At 35.5% G+C, this 13,349-nt stretch overlaps 1 protein-coding gene across 1 annotated transcript in view; it reads left to right on the forward strand.

Moving 5' to 3' along the window:
- Positions 1–13,349, forward strand: part of LOC145663613 (glutamate carboxypeptidase 2-like) — a 92,930-nt gene that overhangs the window by 68,734 nt on the left and 10,847 nt on the right. Inside the window, exons 12-13 of the mRNA XM_081729721.1 lie at positions 10,459–10,543; positions 12,701–12,941. Coding sequence (XP_081585847.1) covers positions 10,459–10,543; positions 12,701–12,941 — 326 coding nt within the window. The remainder of the gene's footprint in view (positions 1–10,458; positions 10,544–12,700; positions 12,942–13,349) is intronic.

Genomic DNA, 13,349 nt, shown 5'->3' on the forward strand with positions numbered 1-13,349 from the left:
CAGCAAAAAGCACTATTCAGGAATTGATTTAAAATGGCGGCGTACAGGATCGGTTCAAAATGCTCCCAGGAACAGACGACCATCTGTCTGCACACCTGAATTAAAGATGCAGGTGGAGGAGATAATGACAAGAAGTCCTCGAAAGTCAACCAGGAGATTGAGTCAACAGGTTCATGCGAGTGAGAGAAGTTGCAGACGTGTTTTAAGGGGACTGAAGTTAAAACCGTACTGGATAAGTGTTGTGCAAGAACTGAAGGAGCCTGACCTGCAGAAGAGGGTGCATTTCTGTTCATGGCTGTTGAGCAATGTTGCCAGTGGTTTCTTGGATCCACTAATGCTCATCATGAGTGACGAGGCGTGGTTCCACCTGTCTGGGTACGTAAATTCCCAAAACAACCGGTATTGGTCGACAGAAAATCCACACGCAATCCACCAGGTACCCTTGCATGATGAGAAGATTGGTGTTTGGTGTGCCATTTCCGCCACACGCGTTATTGGGCCCATATTCTTTGAGGCGACAATGAACAATGACGTGTATATGGGAATCCTGGAGGAGTTTTATACACACTTGACCGAAGAGGAGCGTCAGTTATGTTACTTTCAACAGGACGGTGCAACATGCCACACATCAGCTGCATCGTGGTCCCTTGTGCATGAGATGTTTACACCAGAGAGGACAATCAACAAAGGCTTGTGGCCTCCTCGGTCACCAGACTTGTCCACGTGTGACTTTTACTTATGGGGACTGTTAAAGGGAAGAGTATACGAAACAAATCCACACACAATTGAAGAACTCAAGACCAGGATCCAGGATGTCACCAATAGCATTACAACACAAGAACTGACAAGGGTATATATGAATCTCCTCAATCGTGCTCACATGTGTGTTGAAGTGGGCGGAGGACACTTTCAGCACCTGCTGTAAAGGCTGCTGTGAAGGTGAGTAGTCATATTCAATACATTACATTTCATTTATGTGTTGTAGTTAATCATATTCAATACATTACATTTCATTTTATGTGTTCACTTTACGGGCCGGTTTTACGTGCCGCACCCTGTATATACTAATATCAATTACCCGCTTCGCTGGGTGAAATTAAGAAAAAATAGTAATATGTTTCGTTAGTCAGTCACTTTTTATATTACTAAAGCGCTCCTTGATATTGGTCATTTCCGATTATTTTTATATATCCCCTCTCCTCCCCATGTTACGAGCCACGGCATCGGAAGTGTCATTGTTCATCTCAGCGACCCCGAAAAGTATGAATACAACACTGATATTGGTCATTATATATATAAAATGGTTGATTCTTCGTCTAGTAGGAATTACGAGAGTTTGGCGAGAGGAGAGTGATTATAAAAAGAAGTTTTCGTCCAAGATAGTTTTATATAAAAGTATCTATATAACAGAATATAATAAAGTTCAAAAGTAAGATTTTAAAATGTCTTCATTCGTAAAAGAGATTTAACTAATGAGTTTCAAGAAAATGGCATTACATTTAAGACTAATAAAATATCTAACACATCGATTACCAAATTATTAAACATAAGCGAAATTAGTATACATACATACGTTACACATTTTAGGAAGTTTCATAGCTTTAGAGTATGTGAAGTTTTAATAAGCATGTCTGAAAAACAAAATTTGTGTCTTAGCTGCACTAATAGTGTGGCATTACGATCGATACTATATGAAGGATGGTTGATAATAAAACGTCCAATAGTGAACCACGTTCTTTGAGATACTTGAAAAAAGTTTTAAATTAGCGAAGTAGCAAAAATAATAATAAAACAAAATCCTTGAAGAAATTAGAATTAATTAGAACTTTGAGTCTCTTCGCTCACCTCCAATTAGGCCTAAATCTTAAATAATTTGATTTTAAAAATATCTATATTGAGTTCTATCTTGAGTAGATTTTAGTTTGAAATCTCACTAAGAGTACACAGCACACTTTCATAAATACATATATATTTCACTGCTTCTGATCAGCGCTCCAACTGATTTGCTTAAAGGAACTGTATCGGTTTACTCATTTAGTATGTATTATAACTAAACAATTGAGTTTCCTCCGGGAATAGCACATTTAGTTATTATTAGGAACTTTCTAGTGGTGGATTGCAGTCTACGAACTGATAAACCTTTCCAGAAAACTACATGGTGATGATATTTAAAAAAATGATGATGCTCGTGGAGATATGTGTTCAGGGGTGTAGCCAGCAGGTTTGTGTAGTGGGGGCCCGTCGTTTTTGAGGGGGGGCCAGCTACAATGTACAAAGCCAAAAAAAATGTTGCTGCTAGTGTTTTTGAGGTCTGAAAGAAAGGAAAATTTTGGTTTTCTTCTGGAAAACTAAAAACACTATTTTAGCTTATTATTATTATTATTATTATTATTATTATTATTATTATTATTATTATTATTATTATTATTATTATTATTATTATTATTATTATTATCCATAAATTATATTCAAGATAGTTTTTATTATGCTTAATCAAGAACTACTGCCCGGGACCAAACGCTATACTTTTGTGCATAACTACAAAGGTAACCAAGAAACTTCTGTCCCTTTTCGTGGAAGTCTGTGTTCAATTGGACCTCACACCGTGAGTTGAATGCGAGTGGAGATAAGGCGAACGTCAGTTGTTGGTGTGAGTATATCCAACATACTACCTGTGCCAATTCAGACACACCATGAACTTGCGCAAAGATAGAGGGAACATGGGACATCCACAGAGCGTCATAAGAGCATGTATGCTGAACGAGTTCAAATGAAGGTCAAACGCCGCTGTAGCGGGACAGACGATATGACAGGCCTTTGGTGAGGGTATCGTGACGACGCGGACATTGCAGCTATGGTTTAACAAGTTTAAGGACGATGACGAAACACCCGAAAACACCACGTGCCAGAAGACCAACACATGTACAAAGAGGAACTGGGACTACAATTCAGTGTGTGGAGAAACCATTCGGCAGCACATCCATCAACTTGTGAAGCACTACAAGTTGGGTCAATGGGTCTCACATATTTGGACTCCGGGCCAGAAGGCAACGCGGCAGTCGCCTGTGTTTATTTACTGTTTCGGAGCCATTTCTGGACAGGGCGTTGACATGTGATAAAAAGTGTGTCCTATACGAAGCTCCACGGCGCCGTCATTATTGGTTAGCATCCCATGAACCGATTTCAAAACAGCCGAAACCAGCATTGTACCAGAATAATGTCCTTCTGTGTGTTTGGTGCATATTGCATCAGGAACTGCTACCAGCTGGTCAGAGTATCAATGCAACTGTGTAGTGTCAGCAGTTGAGCTGTGCTCAACAAAAACTCAAAACTCTGGAACCATCGCTTCTGAATTGCAAATGGGTCCTCGTTTACGGGACAACACTAAGTCCCACGTGGCTAAGATGACTCAGGACACCATTTTCCGCCTTGGATGGGAAACAATATCGCAACCACTATATTCCCCGGGTATTGCACTGTCCGATTATCAACTGTTCCATTCTTTGAACAATCACCTTAGAGGACGCCAGTTCAAATCCCTAGTAAAAGTCCAAAATGCACCTGATACTTTCTTTGTTTCACGGCCCACCAAATTCTACTGCGATGGATTCCATGGCCTTCCAGAACGTTTTCAGAAGATCGTCGATGGTGATGGGGACTATTTTTGGTCTTCCAGGTTAGGTGACACATCAATATTCGAAGGTGGTGGGTGAAAAAGCAACAAAACTTTTCTTGGTTACCTTTATATTTAAATTTAAGGCCTTGTATACAGAACCTATCTACACAAGATTGATTTTCTTTGAAATTTCACTTAATTTCTTTACGGTTTCCTGACTAAAATATTTATTATTCGTGACTAAAAAAACATAATTAATTATTTTATTACACTGAGTAGAAATAAAAGAGAGAGCGAATGAAATCCAAATTGAATAAAAGCATTGTTTCTCGCCAAATTTTCCATCCTCTATGTCTTTTAAAACACTTGTTAAAGCATATAAAAATATACTGTACTTACAAATCAGTTTAGTACCTTTGTTTTATGGCTGTATTTGTAGTACCTTGTTAAAACGTTTGTCTTCAAACTGTCAAATATAAATCGCAGTAAATTGTGTAATGTGCTGTCACAAAAAAAGTATTCTATTTTTCAATCGGTATAAGGAAGAGATACTATACTATTTTTCGATCGGTATGGAAAAAAACAATATTTCTCCTTACTATTTTACCATGAATTATTAATTGTCAATAAACTTTATTACTTTTAAATGAATGAAGCAAGATAATTTTACTATGATGTTTTAAAAGCTGGTCAATTGGGGGGGGGGGCAGGAAACCATTTGGGGGGGCCGGCCCCGATGCCCCCCCTTGGCTACACCCCTGTATGTGTTGATCAGTTATAACTTCATGAACTATCATTTTAGTACGTCCACTTAACAGAACAACCGCAAAGACTTCTTAGATGAACTTATATATTGGGACAACTAAGTTGGAAAGATTTAATTTGGTATTTCTGAGTGCTTGGTTTAGACTTTTACTATATTACTTAGCACCACTGATTTTGAAATCAGTGTTTCACTGAGAAGTTGATACGTAACTTTGTCTCTTCGCCCAAATTTAAAAATTTTAAGAGTATTGAATGTTACGTATAAACAAACATTCTACTATGAATTGTATTAAAATGAACAAACATATATAAAAAAACTCAAACAAAATATGGCTAGCACCCCGAATGGCAATTTAAACAATCTACTGGCACCATTGATTTTGAAATCAGTGTTTCACTGAGAAGTTGATACATAACTATGTCTCTTCACCCAAATTTACAAATTTTAACAGTATTGAATGTTATGTATAAACAAACATTGTACTATGAATTGTATTAAAATGAACAAACATATATAAAAAACTCAAACAAAATATGACTAGCACCCCGAATGGCAATTTGAACATTCTACTGGTAGGTAGGGGCACGACGAAAATCATGTAGAATCGGAATATACAGGGCTAACTTTACATTTCTTATTTCAAACATTTCGTAATGATTAATTATATACGTTTCATCGTAGCATTATAATTCCCTGTAATCATATAACGTATCACAATTCAGTTTTACTTTTCAACCCTTTTTGACACATTACGGTCCCCACTACATACGACATATTTATATAGAATACCCTTCGGTGCTAGAAAGCTTTATTTTATCATATCTCTTAAAACATGTCTTAGGATGAATAAATTATTAAAACAAGCTTATTTCATTAATAGGTAACTGAGTAAAAAACAAATAATAAAAAATAGTATATGCAAGATCAAGTTTTTTCTAAATACATTCAATACATTCAACTGTAAAAAATATGACGAGAGATAAAAAAAATCAGGATGTATACGGTCATTTCTTCCTATACAGAATGGGTATTTGTACTCATCTCAACGAGAAAATATGATGTCAGGTAAGTTATGTCGCAGGAAACCGCAAAAATAAAAAAAGAGAACAAATCACTTGTATTGAAATGTTAATTTGCCACTAAATAACCCAGCTAGCTACAATCCAGAAATATGATCGAAGAAGGTATCAAATAGGCCCGAAACGTAATCACTGAGTATATATAACCTGTGTACACTACAAACCAACATACAATCAGCTAGAAAGATGTTAACGACCACTACGAATTGACGCGCAAACTTTTATGTCGATATATTAACACGTTTGGGGAAAATGGAGAGGGGATATTAAAATAAAAGAGATAGGTAGAACAAGAAAAAGTAAGTAGTCAAATAAACTTCAGGCGAAGTTAGTTAATGGTAAACGAAAACTGCGAGTCGTTCCTTTTTCTTTCTTCTCTAAAAAATCTTTGCAACTGTTTTAAATGCCAAATATATTTCCCCCTATTCCAAAAATATTGCTAGCATAAATTTAGACAATTTCCAACTCGTAGCCCTCGTTAATAATTAAAAGGTGCATAAGTTTTAGGGTTAATGAAGAAGTAAGACATGGACATTGGTAGTTTCCCACGCTAACAAAAACAAACGTTTAATCATTCGCTGAATATCCAAACTACTTCATAAATTCCGAAAGAATATCACCCCTAAGTCTCGGGCGGATTGAAATGTCCCAACATGACCGCTGGAGTTGCTGTGTCCAATCATAGAAAATCAAGAGAAAACGCCCCAGGCACTACCCTTAGGTTCCCCGCGCCTTAGTCACTGTAATCTGCCAGAAACGTCCATGTCGGTTACGGCCGACTACATCGGAGGGGTGGTTTGCCTGCTTAATTTTGAAATATTCTAAAAAAAAAAAAATCGTGGTAGTTTTAAATGTCCGTAGAAGACAGGAAAATAGTAAAGTACTGACTCCAATCCAAGAAAATAACAAGAAGGAATAATAATAATAATAATAATAATAATAATAATAATAATAATAATAATAATAATAATAATAATAATAATAATAATAATAATAATAATAATAATAATAATTCAAAATTCCAACATTTTGGGAAAGAAAAACTGCCAAAAATCCCAAAATGAGCTCATAAAGACGTGCTCGCCACAGACATGCACCGCGTTTCTGTAGAAAGTAAACAGAAATATATGGCAAGGGAGTGACGTGTTATCTTATAGTAGTGGGAAGTCAATAATAAAAGTTCGAATATCGTCTCTATCGATTTTCTCCTTGCACTTAACGGATTTCAGTACGAAAACGAAATCGCAGAAAACAGAAAATTGCATCCTACCAAATCCACACACACACATACATACAACAGGTTGACTACTGCACGACAGACACACATAACACCAAACGCCCACCTGAAATAATGTTTGGACTTAAGGGATAGAATATTTCCTTGCCATTTGGCAACAAGAAATTAAGTGTAGATTATAACTTTTATGAAACAGTTTTAGTTGAAAATACTATCCGTATCAGTGAAATACTATACATTCAGTTGTGTATAAACAACGTAGTAGCGTAAAAAAAAATCATATACTATAATTTCGAAGACTCATGAAGTATGTACTGATGAAAAACTACTTTGACGCTATATTTGAACAATAAGCAGTCGTTCCATTACGAAAGTTCACTATTATGCTGTTGGTTTCTATCTAAAGTCTAACTTTCCTTCACTGCAACTCCTAACCTAATCCAACCCAATAACTTTCCCATCCCAACATGTACTAAATTGTTCAGTTTCGTCAGCCGCAAATATAGTTATTGTAACACGCCGAACTATGACACGCACTCATCATTACGCACTAACTTACTTTAACCGTGGCCTATACTCAAATAAAATAACATGGGGTCATTTAGCAATATAATTATAAATCATCATTGTAGTTGGTTCAGGACATTTAATGTCTAGAATGTCTCACTCGTCGATAAAACATTTGTATTTATATTTATTTATTATCATTACATTACATTATAGCCACAACACAGTCAAACAGAATTTGACTTTATTCACTTTCACGCATGTGGACCCCCTTGCATAACATTTCCGCCACAAAACTATACTCTTATTTTCCAAAATAAATACATACCGGTATGTGAGTAAATGTTAGCCAGGTAAGTGACATGGCTAGCATTTACAACACTTGAACACGCACTCACTTTTCCACAATCTTGAAAAAACTGGTTTTGTTAGCGTTTCCTTCTTAAATTTTATAACGAATTTATACTTTTACTTCTTCACAATTTCCTTTACTAAAACACTCCCTACATGTTGAGATTAAATCCCTACATTAAATCAACAACAGTATATCAATATAATGAAATTCAAACTAATCCAAGGTCACTTTTTTTCTTAAAGCGTATAATAACTGCATATCATCAGCTACTAAAATCGTATTCACAATCTAAAGGATGGGTTATGATAAGGGCCGATTTCTGCCTATCAATGGATTTTTATGAAAATTGGTATCTGTTATCTACATGATATTCCGCGTCAAAGGTCGTTTAGATTATGTTGAGATCGTTTCCGGTTGTCCCTGTAGAGCGTCCGGAAGTTACCCCTAACTCCAACCTTCGAAAAGCCGACATAGGTGCGTAAGAAATGGATTTTCGTGGAAAGCGCCAACATGATGGCAAAATTCTTAATAATGTTTTGTTTTGCTGATAAAGGCACATAAGATAACCAAATAGCAAGACCACAGGTTGATTTGCTACATCATGAGAACAATTTGTTTAGGAAAAAGCGTGTTCGGTCAACCTATTTCGTTATCAATATTCGTTTTCTGAGTTGTAGTAACAATAGATCGGACACTCAGAACAACACCAAAAATTGCCAAACTGTAGTCTGGTATCTCTACTTGAACATATTAGAGACTCAGATTGTTCTTGAAGTCCGCTATATATAAAACAAAACGTTGCACTTGAAATCGCATGTATGATATGAATCCACAGTCAAACACACAAAAAATCAGTTATGCAAACAATAAACTATCAAAGGAAAATATGTGAAGACTTTTGTGTTAAATATCGTCCTGAAGAATGCTTGATCGTATTCTGCATCGACAGTTCAGTCATTATCCACTTTACCCTGGGCATCTTCAACGTAATCCTCCTAAAATGCTGAGCCATGGAATGCGGTTGGGTCGTGTGTGTGAAACCCTAGATACCACAACACCGAAGCTAAGTGAGCACAGCAGCCTATCACCCTGGCACCGGCCTTACACGGGGAGTACGATTCCAGAATATTAGCAACATTGTACTTTATCCAGAGAATGTAGGGGCGGGAAGCCGTGTGGCGAGACTGGATTTTAACACGACTGACATAATCCTTTCGCTGATTAAGAAAGAATTCATGTGCGAATCCAGTGTGCATATGCTCCCTAGTGTACCTTTATGTTTGTTTGAGTTGGAAAACTTGATAGGGGAGGGGGAGGCGGAGATATGTGTAAAAAAAAAAATAAAAATGAAAGTGACTGTCTATGTGACTTCACTCTTGAACCACCTGACCGATCTCGATCAAATTTTCAGCATAGATGAGGTTCGGGCCTGGGATGGTATTTATCTATTCACTTTGACGATGGAACTTAGGGGAGGAGGTAGGAGGGGGAGATATATAAAAATAATAAACTTAATAACTCTTGAACCTCGGGACCGATCTCGATGAAATTTTCAACCTATATGAAGTGTGAACATGAGATGATTTTTGTCATATCACATTGACGATGTAACTTAAAGGAGGGGAAAGAAATTTACAAATGATTGAAAATGACCGATATTAGTGTCTAATCTATAGTTTTTGAGGTCGCTGAGATGAACAGTGACACTTCTCATGGCATATAAATCCACATTCAGCCCTACAAAAATTGTGGGATGGGATATGTATAAAATATTTCAAATGTAATTGGCCCTAGGACGGTTTCTTGTGGCATTCACTTCGAAAGTTTCCAATTTTGGACAGTATATTTTATGTTACCTAAATAGCTACATTTATCAAGCTTATATAGCAGAATTTTGTGTTATATTGTATCAAATAATAAATGTTACTATGTCTTTTATATATTTTTTCTTTTCTTTCAATCTCTTTCTGTATGCTCAAATGAACATTTCACTTATTAAAATGTATAGTGGAATTGAGTTATTTGATTCAATATATATTAGTAGTGGATAGTACCTGACCTTTGACTTAAGTGTTTAGTATAATTTAGGAATATGTAGTAAGATAGTCGTGGTGTGATATTAGTAATATGTGACAATTCAACAGAATTACTTTAAACTTGGAAGTCCATAAAGATCATATTCAATATATGTAGCTGAATGCTGATATATATTTACACTCTTGCGATCGTTATAACAATAAACCCTCATAAATATCGACATATAAAATACCATCGGAAGCCTAATAAATAAAACATGAGTTGGTGCATTATCATGACGGAAGAAAATAATGAATATTGTAATTTAAGTTAACAGTACCATTTTATTAGGAATTTACTGTTGAGATACGATTAGTATATTCATATCAATTCTCACTTTACCAAGATGGGTCCCGATCCATATTCAATTATTTGGCATAATTGAATATGAATCGGCCAAACACCAGACTACTGCTAACTTCGAATTTCTGGTATTACAAGCTAACGATAGCATGAAGTTACCTTAGAAAAGGACATTTTGTGTCATTCTTTTGATTGAAAACGACTCGTCCTCATTCCTGTATTCTGGACATGGTCATGGAACTAAAAGAAAATACAATATAATTTCGGAAGCCCATCGCATTTAACATATTAAAACTTTAATACCTATTACAGGACTTCTAACTGGAAAACCTCGGTTCAAACCTCGGAAAATCACTGAGGGATGTTACACTTTAAAAAAAAGAAATTATATTAATCACAATTATGCTATATTACATTAGATTATATAAAACGAAAAATATTAAAGATGTATGCTTGCATAAAACTAAAAGAAACAAAATAATCTGGTAATCTTAAATTTCTCTCTAATACTTTTCGCAGGATTGATATCTTAGGAAGCGGCAGTGATCACACTGGATTTCAGCATAACACAGGAATACCAAGTGTTGGATTATCATATGACATGGTAAATACTCGAAATACGTTTACTTAGATGTAGGTAGATATGATAGAAATTTAAGTAAACTGTGGCTTTTGGCGTAACTGTGGCTTTTGGTTTTCTTCCAATCTAGTGAAAGTACATATTTCAAGCTGTAACCATTTTATGCATGTGCTGTCATGCTGTGAGGTAGCCTACTTCTATAATACACAGAAGTTTAAATCATTTTATGTATCGGCAAGCCTTGAAAATAATTCATCCATTTACCCAAACATACAAGAGTATAAACTCTACTAGATCTGTTTCAAAATTCAAAGAAAACAACTGTATTTAATTTCGGAAAAATTAAGAGCCGGGTACGATGAGCGGAAAGTGGCAAAAGACGCAATATGCTATCGGAATCAGAAAAGTCTAAAAAGTCATTGCTGGGAAAATATGGAGAATGGAAAATGGAAGGATGGTGGAAACATGATAGTGGTTAGAAGGGAACAAATTATGAAGGGAGCCTGATAAAATAGGGAAACATGTTACAAGTAAATATGAACAGCTAAAAAAACGAAGTGAAAGGCAAATCTTGAAGGTCTGATAATTACCCCTTTACGTGCCTTTGTGATTTTACATAGGTACACATATTTTGGAATTATGGATCGTATATTTCACTAATTGCTAAAACTACTCTAGACACTCTAAATTTTAAGTTCAGCTACATCAAGATGGGGGTGAGAAGGTGTGAAAAATAATATGTCTAAAATGACTTAAATTGTAGTGGACTCCATAGTTTTCGGTGTCACTAAGTGATTGGTGACAGTTCCGATGATATTTAAATCCAAATTTATTAAAAACGGACATGTTAGCTGGCCCAGAAGTTGACAGACAACGCCAAACGTTGCTCGTACTATATATAATAATGGATGTATAAGTATCTATGTATGCACTTTCCAGCGTGATTGGAACACCTCGAACAACTTCAGCCAAACTTGGTATACACATGACTTACAATCTGAATAAAATATTGTAGGGGCAAGAGATCTATATATCCTTGGGTGGGAGCGTGGGAGTGTGAAGGAGTGGCATGTAAAAATAATCGAAAACTATCGATATTAGTGTCGAATCTACAGTTTTTTTGTGCACTGAAATGAGTAGTGATAATTCAATGCCACCTCTAGCACCCGTAGGAGGAAGAGGAGTGACAAAGATAATCATAAATGCCCAATATTAGTGTCGAATCTAAAGTTTCCGGGAAAGTTGAGATCAATAGTGACACTTCTGTTGCCGTTTAAGTCTAAGTTCAGCTTCTATTGGTATGGATATTGAGAAGGAGTTTTTTTTTTTTTTTTTTAATGTTCAAAATGACTGATATTAGTGTCGAATTCGTTGTTTCTAGGGTCGGGAAAACGGCTGACCCGTTTAAAACGACTTTTGAAACAGTCAGTACCCATCTCAAGATGGGAATTTGTGTATTTACTTTTATGAAAACACGTGTTCTAGAGGAGATAGGGTGTTACAAAATATATTCCAAAAGTAGCGCATCATTACTTTTCATTGAAATATGGATTCTAAGGGGAAGGAGATTAAATTTTTTCCATAAATCTATTTTCCTTGTGCGAAGTACGGGCATTTCATCTGGTAGGTGAATAAAATTCCAATTCAGTATTACTTCTTAATGTAACAGGATAAGTAAAAGTAAGTTCGACCAGGTTGAATAGCCGATCGGATGGAAGTAATACTCTTGTCTCTTGCACTGGTATAATCTGAATTGTCTTAGATAAGGCCATCATAACATGTATACAAATCGGGCGAAAAAATGCTACCCTAAGATGAAAGGTGATAATGGGATAGTAAGTAAGCCTACAAATATTCAGAAGAAATGTGTTTTCCAATGGGAGATATAATAAATGAAACAGTTCCATAGTTTTGGGGATTCCTCCACTTCCTATCTTTTTATTATAGTGTGTAAGGTGAAATTAGACGATAAGATTGAAATTATCAACTGTCACCTGCTCTGTGTTTCTACAAATAGAAAATTATTATTTCGCTCATCTATTATTATTATTATTATTATTATTATTATTATTATTATTATTATTATTATTATTATTATTATTATTATTATTATTATTATTATTATTTAAAAACAGTTAACATCAATCTACTTAATAGAGTTTTTTTTTTTTTTGTTTTCAGGAAATCGGCTATCCTCTTTATCATTCTCTGTACGATACCTTCCGATTCGTGAGCATGATTGATCAAGGATTTCTATGCCACAAAGCAATTGCTCAACTATGGGGCATCGTCGCTATTCAAATAGCAGACTCAGAAGTGATTCCCTTTGACATCAGTGATTACGCTGTGTATTTGCTACGAACTTTTGACAGCATCAATGCAACCTTGGGACCTCTGTTGGCCACACAAAACATTAGATTAGGTGAGTTCATATATTGTTCTTGCTTCATTAACGTTTTAGAACGGTGATCGTTTCTAGTATTTAATTTCTATTTTATATGCGTGAAATTGTAATGTTGCCAGATTTTTCAGAGAATAAAGAAATATGAAATATTTTATGACACTTAGGGAAAAAGGGAAGATATGTGATATTCAGAAGTTACATGTGATAAACATATATAATTTCATGTGGTAACGTAGAACAATCAATTGGAATGTAGGGTAGTTTCATTTAAAATAGTCACAATACGTGAGATGTACAAAAGAAAAATATTGCAATTCTCGTGTGGTCCGTATCCCATGTTAAGCTGTATGTCCTCGTCTCATATAGGCTTAGTGTAAAAGGGACCCGAAACTCAAAACACAACCAGCTCAGGGGCGTCATTGAGGA

This window comes from Thermobia domestica, chromosome 11 (genome assembly GCF_964235325.1).
Source record: "Thermobia domestica chromosome 11, izTheDome1.hap1.1, whole genome shotgun sequence".
NCBI lineage: Eukaryota > Metazoa > Arthropoda > Insecta > Zygentoma > Lepismatidae > Thermobia > Thermobia domestica.